Source organism: Saccopteryx leptura, unplaced genomic scaffold, assembly GCF_036850995.1.
Source record: "Saccopteryx leptura isolate mSacLep1 unplaced genomic scaffold, mSacLep1_pri_phased_curated manual_scaffold_76, whole genome shotgun sequence".
NCBI lineage: Eukaryota > Metazoa > Chordata > Mammalia > Chiroptera > Emballonuridae > Saccopteryx > Saccopteryx leptura.
The window spans coordinates 1-22,734 of NW_027095758.1; the positions used below are offsets into that span (position 1 = coordinate 1).

Sequence of the window (22,734 nt, forward strand, 5' to 3'; positions counted from 1 at the left end):
CGGTGGGCGTGCTGGGTGGATCCCGGTCGGGCACATGTGGAAGTCTGTCTGACTGTCTCTCCCCGTTTCCAGCTTCAGAAAAATACAAAAAAAAAAAAAAAAAGGATAGACCGGCCCTGGCCGGTTGGCTCAGTGGTAGAGCGTCGGCCTGGCATGCAGAAGTCCCGGGTTTGACTCCCGGCCAGGGCACACAGGAGAAGCGCCCATCTGCTTCTCCACACCTCCCCCTCTCCTTCCTCTCTGTCTCTCTCTTCCCTTCCGGCAGCCGAGGCTCCATTGGAGCAAAGATGGCCCGGGCACTGGGGATGGCTCTGTGGCCTCTGCCTCAGGCGCTAGAGTGGCTCTGGTCGCAACATAGCGACGCCCAGGATGGGCAGAGCATCGCCCCCTGGTGAGCGTGCTGAGTGGATCCTGGTCGGGCGCATGCGGGAGTCTGTCTGACTGTCTCTCCCCGTTTCCAGCTTCAGAAAAATACAAAAAAAAAAAAAAGAATAGATACACCGCTTCTTTTCTTTGGAAATTTAATGGGGCGACAGTGATCAATAAGAGTACACAGGTTTCAGGCGAACATCTCTATATAGCATGTGGCTACACGAGGGTCACATGGGACGATGACATAGGGAAAACTCCAAAACTGTCTGGGACACAGGAAATGTGCAATCAAGTTAGTCATTTATTATGATTACTCTGTGATTTCTTTTTTAATCTCTCTGAAGATTCCTGGTTACCAATTCCAGGCCCAATGGGCCATCCGTGCACCTGGGAGGGCAGGAGCATGACAGGAGAGTCCAAGATGGAAGACTCAAGTATCACCGAAGGGGGGTCTTTCACCGGAAGATGGCTAACAGACATGGAGAATGGCACAGCATGGAGCAAAAGGGGGACACCAGAGGCTCCCCATTCCCAGACCCACATGGTTTCCAAAGCCAGCCACCACCGGCAGAGATTTCTGTGCCCAGGTCACCCTCAAAGCGCATGCGCGTGGCTGCCTGGCGGTGAGCAGAAGTCTGGCACGTGGACCCCGCCCCTGGCTACGTGGACCCCGCCCCTGGCTACGGGGCAGCCTCCGCCGCAGCCGAGGCCGGCTTCTCGGGCTCCTCTCCCAGATCCACGATCCGGATGGCGTTTTCCTTCTTGGAGAGCCAGAAGGCGGGGTAGACTGGCTCCGCAAACTTGCAGTCAAATTTGTGAACCAGGGTCATGGCGTCAGGCTGCACCCCATAGAAGGAGAGCGTCCCCCCTGGGAAGTTGACGTAGACGCCCAGCCTCCGGAAAGGGCCGGCGCTGAGCGGGGTCTCCGTGTCGCTGTGCCAGGCCGCGAACTCCTTCCCGTTCCACTGGAGGCTCCAGGAGAAGCTGTTTCCCGAGATGCAGCCGTTGCGCTCCTCCCCCTTGCGGTCGATGCCTTTGCAGGTCAGGCCGACGTAGGTGCCGGCCCCGGAGATCTCCACCTCGAAGTAGTACCGGTGCAGGTACAGGCTCTGCTGGGCGAGCACCTGCCGCCAGTGCAGGAACCGGCTGGGGAGGTCCGGGTAGGGGTGCTCCCAGGGCGTGGTGTTGGTGACCTTGCGGTTGTCTTCCTGCAGCCGGAGATACCTGTGTGCCGTGTCGGGGTCCAGCGTGATGTCACAAGCATCTGAGGAGAGACGGAAGTCGGAGACAGTAGGTCAGAAACCCACGGAACATTTCCAACCTGACCAGCCTCCCAAGTCTGAGAAAATATCCAGACCTCTCTGTTCTCTGTTTACCCAGGACACTGTCCCCCCCCCCCCCGGGGGGGAAGAAAATACAGGGGCGTGGAAGCCAGAAAACAGAACGCAACGTGGTATCGTCATTTAGAATAATACGGTCCCACCTCTGTCCCTGTGTCCCCACTGTTTCCTGACACAGAACTCATGAAACTCTTGTCATCTCCTAACTGGTAAGGACACAGGGAGCATCTTTTGTTCTAATATTTGGTCTCTGAATCCCAGTTCCTGACACAGGACTCTCGAAACTCTTGTAATTTCCTGGGTGACTGAAGCATCTTTTGTCCTAAAAAGGCAACTTTGGCAGGGGTGGGTGGGGGGTCCTGGACAACTCCTAGGTGGGGCGCTGTTTACCGGAAAGATCAAGCCGTGATTGGGAGCTTGGAGATTTCAGCCCTACTTCTCCAGAGAAAAAAGAGGGGCCAGCAGTAGAGTTAGGAGCCACTGTGCCACCATGAGCAGGCTCCCTGAAAAATCCCATCAGGAGGGAATTCAGAGAGCTTCCAGGTGGGTAAGAACGTCCACTCTGGGAGGTGACCCTGACTCCGTGGGGATAAGAGCTCCTGAGCTCAGGGCCTTCCCAGACCACGTCCGGCTGTCCACCTGTGTCCTTTATCCCACCCTTTAAAAACACTGGTACACAGAAAGAAGTGTTTCCCTGAGCTCTGTGAGCTGCTCTAACGACGTGATCCACCCCAGGACAGGGACGTGGGAACCTCCCGTTGATAGCCGGGTAGGACAAGAGTTGTGGGCAGCCTGAGGACCTACTACTCGCCCGGCGTCTGAAGTGGGGTGAGGACGGGTAGGTAACGCCAGAACTGAGTCAAGTTGTAGCACACCCACCTGGTGCCGTGGAGAACTGCTTATTGGGGACACCCCACACACACACACACACATGCTGGAAGGGGTCCCAGATCCTTTGTCACAAGTCCCTCTACTTTCTTTGTCAAACGTTTGGCATTTCCTCTGTTATTTGCTGAGCCGAATCAAGAAATAAGATCCACTGGTTCATTTATTTGTTCATTCATTCAAGCGACTCTGTGCTGAAAGCCAGGCGCCATTCTATCCAGTGTTGGCAAGGGTGTGGGGGCACCAGCACTCACGTACCCACATCCGATCTATTGTTTGGGGTTTGGTTTTTTGTTGTTTTTCTTAATATCTGACCAATATTCAGCCTGGTAAACTCTCGAACAATCGCCACTCATCTCCTCTTCCCAGTCCCAGAAAAATGGTAGCGCCTCCACCCACCCAGTCGCTCCGGCCTCACTCAGCTTATTTCCCCCATTTCTTTTGTCCCCACCCCGCCCCTCCTCACACACACACGGGCAGCGGCAAGCCCCGCGCACCCCACCCACTCTCCAGGGCACCGCCTGCCCCCAGCCGAGACAGCACAACTCTCCTTGACCAGGCTAAGGCAACAGGCTCCTTGCTGGACATGTTGCTCTCCCAGGACCATGACGGGACCCTCCCCATGATGGAACCACGGTGCCTGTTTCCGGTGTGGATTTAGGTGAGGCGTGTCGCCCAGCCTCCAGCCCTTTGATGGTACCCCTCGCCCTTACAGCAGAGCAGTGGCCGCTTGCCCGGACCGACACGGCCCTGCCTGACTGCTCCCTGCCTGTGTCTCCAGCCCTGACCCCTGCCCTGTCCCCACTGACCGCCATGGCCCCCTCACCTCCGACCCACCCAGCCAACCCCAAGCCCGCTCCAGAGCCTCAGCACAGGCCGCTCCTCCCGCGGTGTCATCGTGGCCCCTGCCTGAGTCTGGGTGGCTCCTACCGGACCTTCCCGGTTGCAGCTGAGCATCCGTGTCCTCAGAGAGGTTCCCTATGACTCTCCGACCTCAGTCACTCCACCCCTGACTCTTTTTAAACGTTGTGCTACGTGTCACAACGTGCAACCATCTACATGGGTGTTCAGTTCATGCTTGTCTTCCTTCTTACTTATAAGGACGCTGGGGTTCTCGCTCAGAGAAGATGCACCGTGTACACTTGCCAAATGAATTAACAGTAAAGGGTATGTCTAAGTCCGCTCATTTTAGCCCTGGCTGGTTGGCTCAGGGGTAGAACATCGGCCCAGCGTGTATAAGTCCCAGGTTCGATTCCCGGCCAGGGCACACAGGAGAAGCGCCCATCTGCTTCTCCATCCCTCCCCCTCTCCTTCCTCTCTGTCTCTCTCTTCCCCTCCCACAGCCAAGGCTCCATTGGAGCAAGGATGGCCCGGGCGCTGAGGATGGCTCTGTGGCCTCTGCCTCAGGTGCTGGAATGGCCCTGGTTGCAACAGAGCAATGCCCCAGATGGGCAGAGCATCGCCCCCTGGTGGACGTGCCGGGTGGATCCCAGTCGGGCGCATGCGGGAGTCTGTCTGACTGCCTCCTCACTTCACACTTCAGAAAAATACAAAAAATAAAATAAAAATTAAAAAAATAAATCTGCTTATTTTTAAATTGTCTCAGCTTAACCTGGGGCTTTCCAAATTCCTTTGGTAAGAGGTCTTAGTCCATGTGAAAGACATCTGGCTTCCTGTACTAATTCTATCTCTCTGTGAAACACAGGTGTTCTTCTGTCAGGAAGAAGGAAGGACTAACGGAAAGCTTGTGGGAGCCGAGAGGTCCTGGGAGAAGCGGGCGTGGTGGCAGACACGGGGGAGACAGGTGTCAGAGCCTGAGGCCGCACGTGATCACCAGAGACAAGGGGTCCAGGGTTTCGTCGGCCAGTGGCCGCCCCCGAATGCCTAGGAGCAGAGCTCAGTGGCATGCTCCAAAAAGATGCATTAGCCGAAGGTCTGGACAGTGAGCCCTGAGCATGCACCTGCATGGTCCTCCACGAGGAGATGAAACCCCGCCGGCTTGTTAACCATAACGAAGTCTGGCTTGGAAACATGGGGCTTGTAATGATGCTAGCGGACCGGTCAATACCACATCATGACAGGACAAGGGGCTACGCAATTCCAGCCACGCCAGACTTCACAGGGAGCCATTTGGCAATAGCCAAGCTCTATAGAAGAGCCAAGGTCACAGAAGACAACGAGAGACGTCAGAGACGAGACCCAGATCGGGGGAGACTACAGAGGCAGGGCAGCATCCGTGATCCCGGATCAGACTCGAAGTCTAAAAAGAAGGACGCTGGCCGGAGCCCTTGGAGACGCTTGAATAAACCTGGCAGATGAGTGGACAGCGCGGTAGCAACAACGTTCAGCGCCTGATTTTGACCAGTGCGCTGTAGTCACGTGAAGTGCTAACATTTGGAGAAGCTGGTGAACACTATTTGGGGACGTGTCTGTCCTGTTTACCGCGATGTTTTTGTAAGTTTGAAGTTGTTCCAAAATGCAAAGTTCATTTTTAAATTAAGTTTTTCACAAATGTACCGCTTAGGGACAGACTAAAGACGGCAAAAACCAGAGACGGACGAAGGTCGGTTGAGGCCCCGGCACAGAAGAAAATACGGGGCCCCTCAAAAAACGAGAGCGAGACAGTGAAAATAAAAATACATGTTAGCCATCTGCTTAAATAAATAAAAAATATTATGCACTATAAATGTTAAAAATTACACGTGAAACCAAAATTATACATTTTTGGTGTCATTAGAAAAAAAAGGGGTCCTGGCCGGTTGGCTCAGTGGTAGAGCGTCGGCCCAGCGTGCAGTAGTCCCGGGTTCGATTCCCGGCCAGAGCACACAGGAGAAGCGCCCATCTGCTTCTCCACCCCTCCCCCTCTCCTTCCTCTCTGTCTCTCTCTTCCCCTCCCGCAGCCGAGGCTCCATTGGAGCAAAGATGGCCCAGGCGCTGGGGATGGCTCTGTGGCCTTTGCCTCAGGCACTAGAATGGCTCTGGACGTAACAGAGCGACGCCCCAGATGGGCAGAGCATCCGCCCCTGGTGGGCGTGCCAGGTGGATCCCGGTCGGGCGCATGCGGGAGTCTGTCTGACTGCCTCCCCGTTTCCAGCTTCGGAAAAATGAAAAAAAAAAAGTGTAAATTGGGGTTTTGTGGGACCCTTCAGAAGTCGGGGCCCAGGGCACGCGCTCGGTGTGCCCGCCGCTACACCCGCCTCTGGCAAGACCCGGAAACCTATTTGAGAAGTGGTATTCCTGCTGCAGCCAAACATTGTCCTGGCAGCAATAGCTAAGAAACAGAAGGCTGTTCACAACTCACACTGGAGGAACTGTGGTCTGGTGCTGGGCTCCGGTTTTGAGGTCCAGTACTTGCGCTCCATGACAGTTGACACTTGAGTCCTGATGTCATACTCCTCTAGAAAATCAGAGGGTGGTGAATGCACACCCGTCCAGGCGGTCAGGGGATCAAGAACAGGTCTTGGCCCTGGCCAGTTGGCTCAGTGGTAGAGCATCGGCCAGGCATGTGGAAGTCCTGGGTTTGATTCCCTGCCAGGGCACACAGGAGAAGCACCCATCTGCTTCTCCACCCTCCCCCTCTCCTTCCTCTCTGTCTCTCTCTTCCCCTCCTGCAGCCAAGGCAACATTGGAGCAAAGTTGGCCTGGGCACTGAGGACGGTTCCATGACCTCCGCCTCAGGCACTAGAATGGCTCCAGGCACAATGAAGCAACGCCCCAGATGGGCAGAGCATCGCCCCCTGGTGGACATGCCGGGTGGATCCCAGTCGGGCTCATGTGGGAATCTGTCTGATTGCCTCCCCGCTTCTCATTTGGGAAAAATACAAAAAAAAAGTACATAGGCATCAGCAGTCTGAGAAGCTGCACGTAGGGAGGCCAGTCCAGTGCCTGCTGTGGCTAACCCAGCGTATCTGGGTCTCCACCGTAAAAAAGAAGTCAGGATGTGTCCATCAGTAACACAGTGGGGCTGAAGGACGGCCTTGGAAATGAGCCGTCCCCCTGACTTCGCCCTTATCCCCGAGTTCTCTCTCCCTACCCCCCCACCCCCGTCCCAGCAACCACGGGGGAAAAACACACCTCCCCCCCCCACCCCCGTCCCAGCAACCACGGGGGAAAAACACACCTCCCCCCCACCCCCGTCCCAGCAACCACGGGGAGAAACACACCTACCGCAGCCACAGACAGCCCCTCACCTTCCTTTGCACACTCCTGGAGCTTGTCCTTGTAGCTCTGCAGCAACTGGACGAGGTGCCCCGTGGCGTCCGTGATGACCTTGCGGATGCCCGAGAGCTTGTCCTTGAGTCCTATGTAAACGCTGGGGGAGGCGCTGTCCTCGGTGTTCTTAAACCTGCTGTACTCCTGCGGGGATGGAAACAGGGCAGACCGTGCCTGGTCTCTGTGTCTCTGACACAGGGCTCCTCTCCTCCGTGTGTCCCCTTTGCCTCTGTGAAGTGGGTGGGTGGTCCTGTGCACGCCACAAAGAAAGTATGGGATGTGCCCACCTCAGGGTCTAACAACATAAGAAGCATTTTTTTTTTTTAAACTGGGAAAGTAGGCTTTTAAAAATCAAGAGATACTAGATGTCCGTGGGCAGCTTCAATACACACAGCCCAGACAGGAAAGCAAAAAAAAAAGCACATTTTATTCCAACAGCCCAGATGGAGGTAACATTCCTGCTATGCTCACACCCTCAGGGCTTTCTTTAAAAATAGTAATAATAGGCCCTGGCCAGTTGGCTCAGTGGTAGAGCATCGGCCTGGCATGCAGAAGTCCCGGGTTCGATTCCCGGCCAGGGCACACAGGAGAGGCACCCATCTGCTTCTCCACCCCTCCCCCTCTCCTTCCTCTCTGTCTCTCTCTTCCCCTCCCGCAGCCAAGGCTCCATTGGAGCAAAGTTGGCCCAGGCACTGAGGATGGCTCTGTGGCCTCTGCCTCAGGTGCTAGAGTGGCTCTGGTTGCAACAGAGGACGCCCCAGATGGGCAGAGCATCGCCCCCTGGTGGGCGTGCCAGGTGGATCCCAGTCGGGCGCATGCGGGAGTCTATCTCTCTGCCTCCCTGTTTCCAGCTTCAGAAAAATACAAAAAAAAAAAAATAGTAATAATAATTTACACCCAAGCCACAATAAGGAAGGGAGGGCCTGGTGCGGGACTCCCAGGACACGCAAACAGGTTCCAAGAGTATTTCCACATAGATAATCACATTAGGCCAGTTAATGCTTCCGAACAATGTGATGATCAGGAAAGGTTGCTTTCAGACGTAACACACTGTCAAAACTCAAACGCTACGGACGCATTGAAGAGCAGACTGGCATGAAAATTGGTGATGAAAACAGCTGAACCACAATGGTTAGACAGCTCAGCGGGGGAGAAGGGAAGGCCAGGCTGGAGGAGCTGACAGAGAAAAAGCTAGAGGAACATTATAAAGCCATGTGCACATTGTGCTACACGTGGTAAAAGTAGCATTTTAAATCAGCTGAAGAAAGGAGAAGCTATCTAATACATGTTGTCCTTCCAACTGGGAAAAAGGAAATTGTCTTTAACCAAAATAAATAGGGTAACTTATGCTACAATGTATTTAGTGCATTTTAAAATTTTAATGTCACATTATAAAAGGAAAAATAAAGACAAATATTTATATACTCTTTGGAGAGACTCTTGACATGGAAAGCCAATTTTTATTCATATTTCTTCATGTTGTGCCCTTGAAAAGCAAGGAGCTAACAACAACAACAAAACACATTCTGTCAGTATTTTTATCTTTGCTTCTCTTTCTCATGCGTTGCAGATTTTAACCCTGGTTGTGTGGGGGTGATGATTTTCCTTGATATTTGTTGTAACTAGAAGGGCATTTTCTTTTTTCAGAAACGCAATCGAGAAAAAGTATCTGCATTTAGGAATATCAGATCGGAAGGAACTAGTTACTTACGCCTGACTTGATTGTTTGAGGAATGAGGGATTTCAGACCCAGAGAAGGTAAGTGGCTTGCTTAAAACGACTCAGCTATTAAGTGACAGGTGTGATGCCCAACCACGTGTGTTCCTCCTCTGCAAGGTGACAGGAGCTCGGGTCCAGCTCCCACAGCATGTGCCTTAGTGTATAGTGGTGCCCTGTAACGGAGCGTCTCATCTCCTCCGCCAGGCCTCCCTCAGTCACCCCAGCGCAGGTAACAGGTCTGCAGTCTCAGCCCTGCCGGGCTCCCCCTTTCCGCCGTCCAGAGTGGTTTCCGAGGGCGCGCTGACCTGAGTCCGTCACCCCCTGATCGGAGGGCCACCCCCCACTGGCTCTGTGCCTTCCTGGTGACGGGCTAACTTGTCCCAAAGCCAGACATCGCCTCGCCAGGCCACCCTCATCTCCCCTCGTTTGTAAAAGCACCGAAACCCCCCGTGGGTGTGCTCTCTCAGCCCCTCCACCTGCATCCACGCCCTCCCGAACCCCTCCCACCCCGTGAGTACCCACCTGTGCTCTCTCAGCCCCTCCACCTGCATCCACGCTCTCTGGAACCCCTCCCGCTCGTGGGTACCCACCTCCTGGGGACCTGGCCCAGGCTTCCTGCTGGGGAAGTTCTCCCTGCCTACCCTTCCTGCCCTCCTCCTGGACCCCTGGACTCGGCTGAATGCACCGAGCCCTGCCTGGCTCTGTCCCCTCGCCCCCTCGCCCCCACGCCCCCCCCCCGCGCCCCCTCGTCCCCACGCGCCCCCCTCGCCCCCTCGCCCCCCATGCTCCCCACGCCCCCACGCCCCCCTCGCCCCCCTCGCCCCCACCGCCCCCTCGCCCCCCGCGCCCCCTCGCCCCCCACGCCCCCCTCGCCCCCCTCGCCCCCCTCGCCCCCCCCCCTGCGCCCCGGCCCGCACCTCTAGGAACAGGACGGTGTTGCTGATGGCGGCGATCCTGCCCAGCTCCTGCCGGCCCCTCTCCATGTCGGCGCTCCGGTGCTCCAGGTGGGTCTTGATGCCGTTGGCTTGGCTCAGCGCGGCCTGCTCCTTCTCCTCCAGGAAGAGCATCACGTCGGCCTGGGCCTTCCGCACGGCAGCCAGCAGTTCCCCGAACTGCTCCTCGGCGACCATCTTCACCTCGGACACGGACACCTGGCCGGGCGGGGTGGGGTGGGGTGGACAGCAGAGACCCTGTTAGCAGGCGTCCAGCGTCCTCATCGAAGGTCAACACACAGAAACGTGAGCCTGATAAGCCTGTCAAATTAAGGAGCAATGTTCTGTTGTAAAAGGAAGTTTTTATTCTCATGGGAACCCTGGATCCCGGGAGGGGGGGGGGGGAGAAGATTTACTCCCCAGCATGTCGGTAATTTACTGACCCATCCTTAACGTAAGCTCTCCTCCACTGGCTGAGCCAGCGAGTCCCATCCGTCCACGACCCCTGCCAGCTCCCACCGCTGGGCTGCTATTCGAGGTCCTGAAATCCATTTTTCTACCAGGCAAGTCTAGCATTCGGTGTGCTTCATAGTTCTATTTATTGTGCTCAGTTCATCATTTGTTTCCTTGTACAGATTCCCGGCCTGCGTCAGCTTCCAAGGTGTCAGGGGAAACCGCCCACTGGGGCCGTCAGAGCCAAAAGCACGTCTAAGCTGACGATGTCCCACCAGGCACGAAGAGTTTAGGGTGTGTGCGTGGTGAGCACAGTGCCCACACATGGCAGGGTGAGCAATGAGCAGCATGGAACGGTGCGTTCAAACGAAACGTAAGAACCACCCCAGTGTGGTAAATATTCAGAGCTTGCATGACGGCACCTGTGCGTGGGGGACTCCTTGACCCTTCCCCCTTCCACAGGGACCGGCCTTTATACACGCCTTCAGTCGATAGCGTGTTCACAATATCCATCCAACTTGTCAATGGTTTCCTCTTCTCTCGGGTAGTTACTGATGCTGACAGCTCTTATAGTAGAAACGTGTTTGTTTGGGTGTTTTGTTTTTTTTTACTAGTGGTAAGTGTTCCTTAAATATAGTAAAAATATGACATTCTTGCAAATAATTAGTCCTACAACCTATTAGCCCTAGAATTAGTCCAGAAGGGTTATCAGTCGGATATTAGGCGGTCTGGGTGGTGGGTGCCAGGTCGTCTAGACCAGTGGTCCCCAACCTTTTTTGAGCCACGGACTGGTTTAATGTCAGAAAATATTTTCACGGACCGGCCTTTAGGGTAGGATGGATAAATGTATCACGTGACCGAGACAAGCGTCAAGAGTGAGTCTTAGACAGATGTAACAGAGGGAATCTGGTCATTTTTAAAAAATAAAACATCGTTCAGACTTAAATATAAATAAAACAAAAATAATGTAAGTTATTTATTCTTTCTCTGTGGACCGGTACCAAATGGCCCACGGACCGGTACCGGTCGGCGGCTCGGGGGTTGGGAACCACTGGTCCAGAGGATGGGTCCCAGGAGATTGGGTCCCCGCCAGTGGTCTGTATAACGGTTGCGATGTGGACGTCAGGTGGCCTGGATAGGTGAGTCCTTCAGGGAGGTCATCAGGGCATTATCTGGAGGCCACAGGCAGGCCTGGACACAGAACTGGGAAGTTCAAAAAGCTTAAGTTCCCAGGAGAGTGAGGACAAGAACAGAGTCTTCCCTCACGCTTCAGCCTTCATGATGTGCATCATTTTAGCCGCTTGGTAACAGTGACTTTATTTAAATTTTTTTTTACTTATTTATTTTTAGAGAGAGAGAGAGTAGGGGGGAGGAGCAGAAAGCATCAACTCCCATATGTGCCTTAACAGGGCAAGCCCAGGGTTTCGAACGGGTGACCTCAGCGTTCCAGGTTGATGCTTTAGCCACTGCGCCACCACAGGTCAGGCCAAGTGACTTCATTTTGTATTCTCTATCTTTACTCTCTCCTCTGAGGCAACAAGCATTTACTTGGAGTCAGAAAGAACTGCAGCTCAGAGAGCACACATTTGGGCAGATGCCCAATGGTGTCCCAATTACAGGATGAGGTCAAGGGGGTTTTTACGAGAAAAGGAAAGGAATAATTCCATGAGTAGAAAAAAATATGTATTTCTCTTGGTGCTGAGAAGCTGGGTTATTCTCTAGCGATACACAGCTGGCTTCTGGCTCTGTCTCCAGAAAGAGACTCCATAATATCCGCCCTCGTGGTCAGGATGCCTGCCTGCCTTCCTGCTCGCTGTGCACACACTCGTTTGTAAGTCCGTGCTGTAAAGGAGCAGAACCGACCTACTCCCCGTACTGATGGCACGTAGGTTCCTCACTGAAACGGGACACCGTGACGCTCAGAGGCGAGCGTGACACTGAAGAGAGACCTCAGGGTCCATATCCTCCTCCTCCTCTGAGCCCTCCTGAGGAGGAGGGGTGGCCAGGGGCCCTCCAATAACACCGGTGGGTTTACTCTTCTGCTGTTCGGTGCAGCCTCGCATTCCTAAACCTCCCGTGGAGAAATTCCTCTTTCCGGCCATGCAAATGGAATGTAGGCAGGATATGACGTACTGCCCAGATGATGACAAATAAAGGCCATGGAGAGGAGGGGCCAGCAATACATCAAGGTACCAAAGGTCAATGGTTTAAAGAGGCTGGTGCACGTGCCAGTCAATGCACTGACTCATTCTTAAGTTGGGGGAGCAACAATCCCAGGTCCACCTGTTCCATCAATCCAGGGGGCCCAGACAAGTCTGATCTCTTCTCTGTCTTCATGTCCCTGTACATGGTGGCATTGTGAGAACTGCATCCCCTGGTCGCCATGAGATTATGGAAAGAGCTACATCGCGATCAAAGTGTTTGAAGATGAAAGAACCAGGGAAAGGCAAGATGTTCCGTGTGGTTCTCCAGCTTGTGCCGAGCCTGGAGATCAACCCTCTGTGAAGGTCTGGAAGGCTTTTAACGGGCAATTGTTTTTCTTCTTTTCATAAGTTGACGTGGGAAAGAAAGAGGAATTTACCCTCTAGTAGCTAGTTAGTTGTGAACACTAAGGAGGGGGGAATTAAGTTGAAATGAATACATGCATTACATAGGGATGGATGGGTGGATGGATGGGTGGATGGATGGGTGGGTGGATGGATGATGGATGAATGGATCAGTGGATGGATGGATGGGATAGAATCATTCTTGGTGTGCAAAGATGATGCTACCTATTCATTGCCGTTGTGTAGGTATTGACATTTTCTTCTGAGTGATGGTTTTTGGTTTGCCAGTGTGAGAAGCACTTGTGGGACTGTTTGGATCTACTTAGAGTTCACATGGAAAGTGGTCAGAAAGCCAGAGGGACTACAACTAAGTAGCCTGGCACACCACTGACCTTAACAACTATCATTCCCTAGTCCAGCAGTTCTCAACTCTCTTTCCTGGCTGCCAGGACACAGGACCAGTGACACTCACATGCAGATGGAGGAGCCAAGATTTTGTATAATTCCTGGAGCTCTATTTAAACACCATCACCACCTGACCCACCTCCCCCCACCCCATCCCCCACACACATTTCTCCTGGTCAAAAAAGCATATATAAATGTAAAAAATAAGGCTGTTATTACAGCCTAATCTTGGTTCTATTTTATATTCCAAAAAAGGAACTCACTTGCCAATTTTGAGCCTTAAACCAATTTTATAACAAATCCCAACAGCAAGGTTGGGCCACCCAGTGGCGTGGCCAACGGTATCTGTACCTATAATTCTCCTTTGCTGAGAGATCGCAAGGAGCCTGTGGACACGGAGGCTGGGCCTGCATCCGCGTGCGCCACGCCCCCGCCTCACGGAGGCTGGGCCTGCATCCCCGTGCGCCACGCCCCCGCCTCACGGAGGCCGGGCCTGCATCCCCGTGCGCCACGCCCCCGCCTCACGGAGGCCGGGCCTGCATCCGCGTGCGCCACGCCCCCGCCTCACGGAGGCCGGGCCTGCATCCCCGTGCGCCACGCCCCCACCTCACGGAGGCTGGGCCCGCATCCCCCTGTGCCACGCCCCCGCCTCACGGAGGCCGGGCCCGTATTTCCCTGTGCCACGCCCCCGCCTCACGGAGGCCGGGCCCGCATCCCCGTGTGCCACGCCCCCACCTCGCGGAGGCCGGCCCGCATCCCCCTGTGCCACGCCCCCACCTCGCGGAGGCCGGGCCTGCATCCCCGCGTGCCATGCTCCCCACCTCCTCGCGGAGGCCGGGCCCGCATCCCCGCGCGCCACGCCCCCACCTCACGGAGGCTGGGCCCGCATCCCCGTGCGCCACGCCCCCGCCTCACGGAGGCCGGGCCTGCATCCCCCTGTGCCACGCCCCCACCTCACGGAGGCCGGGCCGCATCCCCGCGCGCCACGCCCCCGCCTCCACGTGCTCTCGCTGAGCCCACAGCAGGACCCAGGTGTACTGACGCCCGTCAGGCGACCCAGACCAGCCTTACCAGCACGGATTTATGGTTGGCTTGGAGCCTGGCGATGGCGTTTTCATTCAACCTGAGTTTCCGCTCCAGGTCTAACTGGGTCCCCCGCAGCTCAGCCTAAGGGACGGAGAGGAGAGGAGAGGAGAGGTCAGCGTTAAGCGGGAAGGAGTTCGGTGCCCACAGAAGGTCCCCGCAGCAACAGCGCCCCCACTTCCTGCCGCGGGAAGGAGGGTTTGACCCGGGAAGCTGCTCTCAGAGGCCGACCACACACGCTCAGGACTGATCTCAGCACGGATTGGCTAAAGCTCTGGAGCACAGACATTGTGCTGTGCTGCCATCATTTTGAGCGTTGACATGGACTACCTCCTCCCACCCTGACCACACCCGTATGAAGTGAAGGTCGTCATCTCCATTTTACGAATGATAAAATCAAGCCACCTATCCAAGTTCACACGGTTCAGCGACGGAGTTGAGCTCAGGCCGTCCGACCCAGAATAACCTAACGGAGCGTGGGCGTGGGGTCTCGTGATGGTGGAAGCCCCCGGTTTCTGACTTAGCAGCCGAGACTTCAGAAAAACCCCACGTAACATCTCCAGACTCCCGTTCCTTCACCTGTGGATTGCGGGCATTGCCTAAATGCCGAATGCATGTGGTTATCAGGAGACTTGAATGAGGGAGCGTGTGTAACAACAACACTGGGCAGTAGCTGGTGCCTTGTCACGCTCCACGTGACGTCACGCTCCATCCACGCCAAAGATGCCATTGCCCACGTCATCGTCACTGCCACGGCTGTTCGCTCTGTGGCAGGCAGGCGAACCAGCCGAGACACGTGCCCGCCGCCTGAGAACCTCGGGCTTGGCTGCTTTGACCCCAGTGCCCAGCCTGTCACCTCCTGGGCCTCCCTGAGTACATGCTGCCCAAAAAGAGCGTGCCAGGGCGTGAAGCCTATGCTTTGGAAAACTGCAGAGGCCCCGGTCACTGTCCTGCTTCCACAAGGACATGAGACAGCAACAAAAAAAAAGAAACACTTTGCTTTTTTAACAGGCTGCGTCTGCATTCGAAGCCGTGAGTCAGATGCCTTTAAAGAACGCAGAGGCTGTAAATGAAAGGTCTCTCCTTTCTCCCGCTGGCCGCCTGGGGGAGTCCCAGGCCTCCCAGTGACGAAAGCCTGGGCAGGCAGGGGACGCTCTGCAGAAGGCAGGACACGTTTGCTCAGGCTCTGCAGCGGTGGCAGAGCTGAGGGAACCCCAGTGGCCTCCCACTCCCGGGACCTGAGACCCGAGGCCCAGCAGTGTGGAGGCGGAGCGGGAGGGACAGAGGGTCTGTCCTATTTGGGGGGCCCCGTGGAATCTTGAGCTATCTGAAAGGCTTGCACAGTGCCCTGGGGCAGAGGTGGGGGAAGGAAACACGGACTGCGTGTTTACGGGCAGAGACAGGCACAACAGAACACCCTGGCAACGGCCAGAGATGTGAGCGTGTGTGGCGAAGCGGTCAGCCCCGGCGTGATCCGGAGCCACAGGGAGAGAGTCCACGGAGTCTCGCGTGAGGGGCTGCTCTCCACCGCCTGCAAGCCACCATCAAAGGAGAACGCAGTACCTGAGGAGGCTCCTCTGAGTGAATCACCCCCGAGGGAGGTCACTCCCGTTTACCATAAAAGGCGAGGCCACTCTGGGAAACCAGTATCTCCCGTTCTTCTTCTTCCTGTAAAACGTGGGGGCGGCTCAGACTCTGGCTGCAGGGCTTCCCCCGGCACCAGCCGGACACATCTCAGGCATGAACAGGGGCCTCAGTGGGCGTGCACAGCCCCACGCTGACGGGCACAGAGCCCAGCCTCCCTCATCAGGACAACTATGCAGAAGGCACCGGGACAGGGTCTGAAGACCCGCCGGCCACGCAGTCTTCGTCCAATCATTTAGCGTCTCCTCTGGTGCAGAGCCACGAGGATGTGCCAGTAATATTGGTCTTGCTTCTAGCTACCGGGCAAAGGTGGCAGCCCCGAGTTGAGTGGCCGAGAACCAGCTTCGAGGTGCAAATAGGAAGAGCAGAGGGCATGAGGAAAGGGGAAGGTAATTCCAGATGCTGTCACTTCCTTTGTACTTCCAACCGTGAGACATCGGTCCTCCTGGAGTGTGTGCATTTATGTGGTTTGCCTCTGACTTCATTGTTCGGCCCATGAGTCAGAACCCCCCACATGCCAGTCCAGTTAAAGAAGACACCCTCCCTGCTCTTGAAAGACAAACAGCCTGGCAGGATGTTTAAGAAAAAAAAAAAAGTTACATAATATTGAGTCCAAGGCATTCCTCAACATTTCCGGAAGAAATCCTTTTCCCGAGTGGCCTCCAATCATCCTCTTTCTGGACACGAGCAGACGGCCTGGGAACAATGCTGGTCAGCTGCTTCCTGAGGACGCACGGATGCCGGTGCCTCTCAGAAATTTGGCTCTTGTTCCACATGGAGACAGAGCCAGGTCTGGACTTACAGGAACCGGTGTCGACATTGAAGGTAATGGCCTGTCACTAATGGGCTTCAAAGTCTGGGACAGGGCCCAGAGCAGTGTCCCCTCCTGCAAGGACCGTGCCCTGGCCTCCCCACCATCACCACTCCCCCCATGCGATTATGTGGCCATGCGGCCGTTGTGTGGCCCCAGGCCTGTGGCATGTCAGGGAGCGGTGGAATGCGCCTTGGCCTCCTGATTAGAGTCCCACCCTCCCTGAGGATAAACAGCGTAGCCTCACACTTAGCCCATAGGAAGCACTCTAAGATGTTTGATAAGCTTGAGGGAAAACAAGAAAGAACCGTGTACATTTCGTGGGTCAGAACAAACAGGAAAGCAATTAGAAGGAGTGTAAATATTTCTTCTTCTTTTCCAACTGAGAGGAGGGGAGATAGAGAGACAGACTCCCACAGGCACCCCAACCAGGATCCACCCTGCGACCCTCGTCTGGGGCCGATGCTCTGCCCATCTGGGCCCATGTTTGCAACCAAGCTATTTTTAGCACCTGAGGCAGAGGCTCCATGGAGCCATCCTCAGCGACTGGGGCCAATATGCTTGAACCAATAGAGCCATGGCTGTGTGTGGGGAGAGAGAGAGAGAGAGAGAGAGAGAGAGAGAGAGAAGGGGAGGGGGAGGGGAAAAGAAGGAGATGGGCGCTTCTCTTGTGTGCCCGACTGGGAATCGAACCCGGAACAGTTACACGCCAGGCCAATACTCTACCACTGAGCCAACCGGCCGGGGCTAAGGAGGGCAAACTTTACAGTGCCCCTGTGTGCCCCTCCCCACGTTTCCATGGCAGTGAGCGCCTGAGACAAAAAGAAGGCGAGAAGAGAGAGGACCAGCTGCTCTTAGACGGGAAAAGGCCTGGGAACTTCTAAGATTCCCGCTAGGAAGAGCCCAGCAGAATAGAACAAATAATCCAAGAACAGCCAGGACTCCCAAACTCAGCGTTGTCCGCCCTCCACACGGCACAGCTGGAGACCGGGCAAGCTGTAGAAGGGGCTCACTGGGTTAACTGAGAACTGAGTCGCTCCAGGAACCGGATCAGGATCTTGGCTACTCTGTGTCCTCGTGGCCGACCCATGCGCAACACGCCTGCCTGGGTCATTAGCCCTTAACACAGTCCAAAGTGACCTTCATTCAGCAAGTCATGCCAGCAGGCTGGGGCCAGCTGAAGGGAACTTTGGGCTTCTAGGACCTTAAGCGTGTCCAATATAACTTTCAAAATAACCCTGGTGGCAGCTGCCGCCTCAGCAAGGTACTGTGTTCTCCTGGGCTCGTCTGCAGGGCTCCTCGCAAGAGATCTATTGGCTCCTGCGATTGGCAGAGCCAACAATGGTGTGGTTTCCACTTACAGAGCAAATTTACCCTCTGAGCTAAAAAAAAACAAGGGCACAGGGGAGGAAGGACAAGAAAGCGCGTAGGCAGACCCCAGAACGCAGAGGATGGGAAATGGAGCCGTCACCAGAAACAGGGGGTCTGGGGTTCTCGCCCCCACATTTATAACCGTGATTGCTTGTCAGCACTGAACGCTTCCCAAGGACCGGGACCCCGTGTCCTCATCTTACCTTCCCTGTTCTCCCTCCGGATGTCTGAAATCGGGGTTCCACACGTGCCCTTACAACTCTTCCTGCCCAGAAGGACGATCCCCCTAAGTCTCTGTACTGCGTCAGTTTACACTACGTTTAAAATTCAGATCGTGTCTGTGCCCCACAGGCATAGAACGTTTCCTAAAGGAAAGGGAAGAGCCGAGGGGGGAGGCGAGGTGCCAGGTTGGGTGGGAGACCTTTCCTGGGGGCGGGGATGGAAGGGAGACCTTTCCTGGGTGTACTCAAATCTATTGCGTACTTGTTGGAGATTGTTTTCCAACGTGTTACGTGCATCACTCATCCGATGAAGGATAATGAAACTCAGATGTTATACCCAAAGGGAATGTTTCTATTATATATTTGTTAGGTTTTCAGTGCCAAGAGAAAAAAATAAAAAAATAAGGTTCTAATGCTATGACTTTGGGGTCCTTTCCTTGCGTCCCCGCAGTAAGGTGGCTTCCCAGGGTTCATTCCTCTGTGTGACTTGGTCGCCTGCAGGAGTTCGGACCCGCGTGGTGAAGATACAAGAAAGAGAGCACCACCCCTCGAGTTATTTGAGGACTGGCTGCGGGAACCCACGGAAAGCACGCAGCACACCGCAAGGCTCAGCGGACATTCATTTCCTCGGGACACAGGGCTTTCCCCTGTGATCTGTGTGTGGGTCCAGGCCGCCTCTGCGCTGCGGTTAGGAAAGCAGGGGAATGAACGACCGTCCCTGCCGATCCTGGAGACACGAAGAAACCGCTGGCGAAGTGGCTTCCAGAGTCGGAAACGGTGCCTCATGGGGCCCCTGGACCGCAGAGCTTTCCGCAAATAGTCCCCACTAAGGCTGGGTGAAATCTCCGGCGGGGACGGGCACGGAGGAGGGGCTCTGGCCGCTGAACTACATTTCCCAGCAGCCTCTTCCCTTGGCGGCCCCGGAAGACGGGGCGGGGGTGGGTCTGGGTGGGTCGACCCCTGTGTGCCGCGCAAACAGAGCTCTGCCCGGAGCACGACTGTGAGGGTCGTGGGGCAGAAGTCGACCGCCCCTCCTCGCCGGCCACACGAACAGTGCGCGTGGAGGGTGCAGGGATGAGACACGAAGCGTAGAAAGTTGCTCGATGCCTTCCCAAGAACGTCCCCGAGGCTCTGCGCTTTTAGGGGGCTAAGCTGTTCTAGCAACAGTTCCCTGTCCTGTCGCACGGGAATAAAATGACAGGCTCCGCGCGCGGTGTTTTCTTCTGCCTCCGGACACCCCTATCTGATGGGGAACTGAGCTTTTCCCTGAGTCAGGCTCTCCCTGACACTGCGCGTGGAGGTCAGTTTCCACGTCTCTGTAATCTTAGCGCTTTTCAAGGTCTTGGGTTTCACCCCACCCCCCGCGTACCTGTGGGCACTTTCTCCCGGGGTTGTTGTTTGGGGGTAGAAGGAAGAAGAGATATGAAGAGAAAGGTTTGCTTCTTTTCTCTTGAATTTCTGCCAAGGAGTACGCTTCATGAAGCGCCAGACAGACCCAGACAGAAGGAGGCATCGCCGTCCCGAGCCCCACGGTTTCTGCGCCCCGCACCCAAACACGAAACAAGCTGCATGAGAGAGAGCAGGACTCCAGCCAGCATGCGGAGAGACCGGCGCCAGGAGAGACAGGACAGGGACGGCGGGGACCGAGATGGGGACAGAGTGACCTAATTCAGTGTTCTAAGCCAAGTGAAATTGATATTTCATCTGGGGGACGAACAGCCCAGGCCCGGGTGGGTCAAGTCCTTCTCAGGTGAACTCAGGGCACGGAAGGAACGGCAGCCTCGCCCCGCCGGGCGCACGGCTCACATCGCTCACCAGCACCCCTCTCCCCAGATGGTGGACCCCAGCACTCACCTCCTTGTCCCTACGGGCGACATCCAGGGAGATGGAGGCGTGGCCCTTGTGCTCGCCCTGGGCACACTCCTGGCAGATGCACTGCCGATCCTGGCGGCAAAAGGCCACCAGCGGGCTGCGGTGGGCAGGGCAGGTACGCAGGTCCCGGTCCCTCACCGGCTCCGTCAGCTGGTGGCTGTGCAGTTTGCTGTTCTCCTGGTGTGGCCGCAGGTGCTCCTCACAGTAGTTCACCATGCAGGTCAGACAGGACTTGACCGCGGGCACTCTGCTGGCCCCCAGGCAGAAGTCACACAGGATCTCCTCCTCCCCTCCGCCACCAGAGCCAGTGCCCTGTCCCTGGATCTCCCCTTGGGGGCTTCCCAGAGGGCCCTTGTCCTCTTCTTCTGCTGGGCTGGCTGGCCCAGAGTCTGGGCTGAGAGTGACCAGGGAGTGAGCAGTAACCCCGGGCAGTGGCCCCGGAGCCATCAGACCCAACTCAGCCATTTGGAAGGCGCTGCTGCCTCGCCTGTCCTTCCGCTGCTCCTTGGCCCAGGTTCTGTGCCGCCCTCCCCGGTCCGAGTCCCAGTCCGAGTCTGACAAGAGGGAACCACGCCTAGATGACTACAGCTGCTGCAAGATTTTAACTGTTTCCTCCCTCCCAGAGGAAGCTCGGCTAGTCATTACTCCTCTCCGGGCTTGGATGGTAGCCAGCCACGGTAACAAGGAGGCAGCTAGGTTAATCACACACTCGGGACGGCCGCTCAGGATGTCTCCCCAGAGGTTCGGGCCGCTCCTCGGACCTGGTCCAAAACTTCTATTCTTATGTGAACCATGTGTCCACCAAAGGCTTAGCCCAGGACCGTGTGTGTCAGTGGCGTCTCCGGAAAGGACTAGAAATTCCTGAGCTCTGTTGTAAAAAGCCTGTATTTCCTTTACATGTTTTGACAGGCTAAAGTGTGTGTGTGGGGTGTGTGTGTGTGTGTGTCTGTGTGTGTGCTTATTTTTTAAAGAGAGCCAGAATGTAAGGACTTCAGCCATAGGGTAGCCATTCATCCATGCCCCTCTCACGGAACTGGACACGAGGCAGTGAGGAACAAGGTATGTGTTTCTGAATCTGGTCTTTTCCCTGCCATCTGCTTGCACGTTCCAGGACACGGGCTTCAGAGGGGTGTTCAGTGTGGAGCAGGAGGGTCAGGGAAGGACCTGCCTCCTTCCACACAGAGCTCCGCTCAGACAACCCTCCAGGCTGCACGTCGTGCCCTAGGGTCCCAGGAGGGCTGTTGGCCAAAAAATAGCCCTTTTGCCCACCTTCATAAGGCGTTCCTGGACATGCTGTCTGAGTTTGCTCGGGCTGCCATAACAAAATACAATGGCTGGTTGGTTTTGTTAACTTGAAAATAGAAGGCTAAACTGAGAGGCAACAAGCATTTATTTAAGATCGAAAAGAAAAGCTAGCCCTGGTCGGTTGGCTCAGTGGTAGAGCATTGGCCTGACGTGCAGAAGTCTCGGGTCCGTTTCCTGGTCAGGGCACACAGGAGAAGCGACTGTCTGCTTCTCCACCCCTCCCTCTCCCCTTCTCTCTCTTTCTCTTCTCCTCCCACAACCATGGCTTGAATGGTTCAAGCAAGTTGGCTCCGGGCGCTGAGGATGGCTCCATGGCCTCACCACAGGCACTATAAAATAGCTAGGTTGCTGAGCAACAGAACAGCGGTCCCAGATGGACAGAGCATCACCCTTTAGGGGGTTTGCCGAGTGGATTCCGGTCAGGGTGCATGTGGGAGTCTGCCTCTCCGCCTCCCCACTTCTCAGTATTAAAAAGAAAAAAAGTAAAGAAAAGCTATTCGGGGAACACTGATTCAGGAAGAAACCTGTGGAAGAGGAAGAAAATTTCTTCCAACCTTCTAGGTTCTCCCAGCTGGGCTACTATCCACATAGACAGGAGCTAGATTAATAAGAGAAAATAAGCAAATTTAATGGCACACACATACGTATGGGAACCCTGCATATGTAGGAGAGTCAGAAACCCCACATACATGAAAGGGCCAGAGACAGAAGGGGAAAATCGTGTGTGTGTGTGTGTGTGTGTGTGTGTGTATGGCATTCCGAGCTAAGAATGAGGTAAGGGCGCCTTGGGGCTTCCGAGGGGAGGGAGGCCATTCACAGGAGAAGGACAAGAAGAACGTATGTTCAGTCATTAGATGTGTGCCCTGCCCAATAGATAGCTCATAAAAATTTACCTCTGGGCGATCACTTTTCTATAATGGCAAGAACCCAGATCTAAATTCTCAAAGGAAAAGGTAAAAGTTTCTCACGAGACGGCAGGATCTTGACTGCCTTCAGCTCAGAATCATCCACATGCCAAAGCGGCACATCTTGGGGAAGCCTGTTCTGAACCCTTTCAAACCCAAATAGTTCTTTGTTTTTGATCGGGAAGGGGAGAGTAAGGGATTTTTATGAGGAAAAGAAAGGAAAATAATTACATGAATAAAGAAAGGAATTTCTGAAGGTGCAAACAAGCCAAGTCATTCTTTCACTATACGTGGTGACACTCATTCTAAAGAAGGTCTTTCATTTTCAGTCCAGTGGCTGGGATGCCTGCTGTTCTCAGCTTCCTGACAGTTGTTTATTTTTTATTTATTTATTTTTTTTCCGAAGCCAGAAACGGGGAGGCAGTCAGACAGACTCCCGCATGCGCCCGACCGGGATCCACCCGGCACGCCCACCAGGGGGCGATGTTCTGCCCATCCAGGGCTTCGCTCTGTTGCAACCAGAGCCACTCTGGCGCCTGAGGCAGAGGCCACAGAGCCATCCCCAGGACCCGAGCCAACTTTGCTCCAATGGAGCCTCGGCTGCGGGAGGGGAACAGAGAGACAGAGAGGAAGGAGAGGGGGAGGGGTGGAGAAGCAG

General features: G+C 55.2%; 1 protein-coding gene across 1 annotated transcript; it reads right to left on the minus strand.

Annotated features, from left to right (window-relative positions):
• Positions 1–504: 504 nt before the first annotated feature.
• LOC136387096 (tripartite motif-containing protein 16-like protein) lies at positions 505–20,437 on the minus strand. The gene is made up of 6 exons (XM_066358166.1): positions 19,849–20,437; positions 13,936–14,031; positions 9,446–9,679; positions 6,788–6,953; positions 5,899–5,994; positions 505–1,636 (listed from the first exon to the last, which is right to left on the minus strand). Exons 1-6 carry the CDS (start codon positions 20,329–20,331, stop codon positions 1,053–1,055), a joined length of 1,659 nt encoding a protein of 552 aa, XP_066214263.1. The 5' UTR covers positions 20,332–20,437; the 3' UTR covers positions 505–1,052.
• Between the last annotated feature and the right edge of the window lie 2,297 nt (positions 20,438–22,734).

Bases quoted from the DNA above. Each gene is read 5' to 3' on its own strand.
- LOC136387096 (XM_066358166.1), bottom strand. From the start codon at position 20,331: ATGGCTGAGTTGGGTCTGATGGCTCCGGGGCCACTGCCCGGGGTTACT. The intron at 9,680-13,935 runs GTAAGGCTGGTC...CCGCCCGGCCAG, and splicing joins CCAACCATAAATCCGTGCTG to GTGTCCGTGTCCGAGGTGAA. The intron at 6,954-9,445 runs GTGCGGGCCGGG...CCATCCCCGCAG, and splicing joins ACACCGTCCTGTTCCTAGAG to GAGTACAGCAGGTTTAAGAA.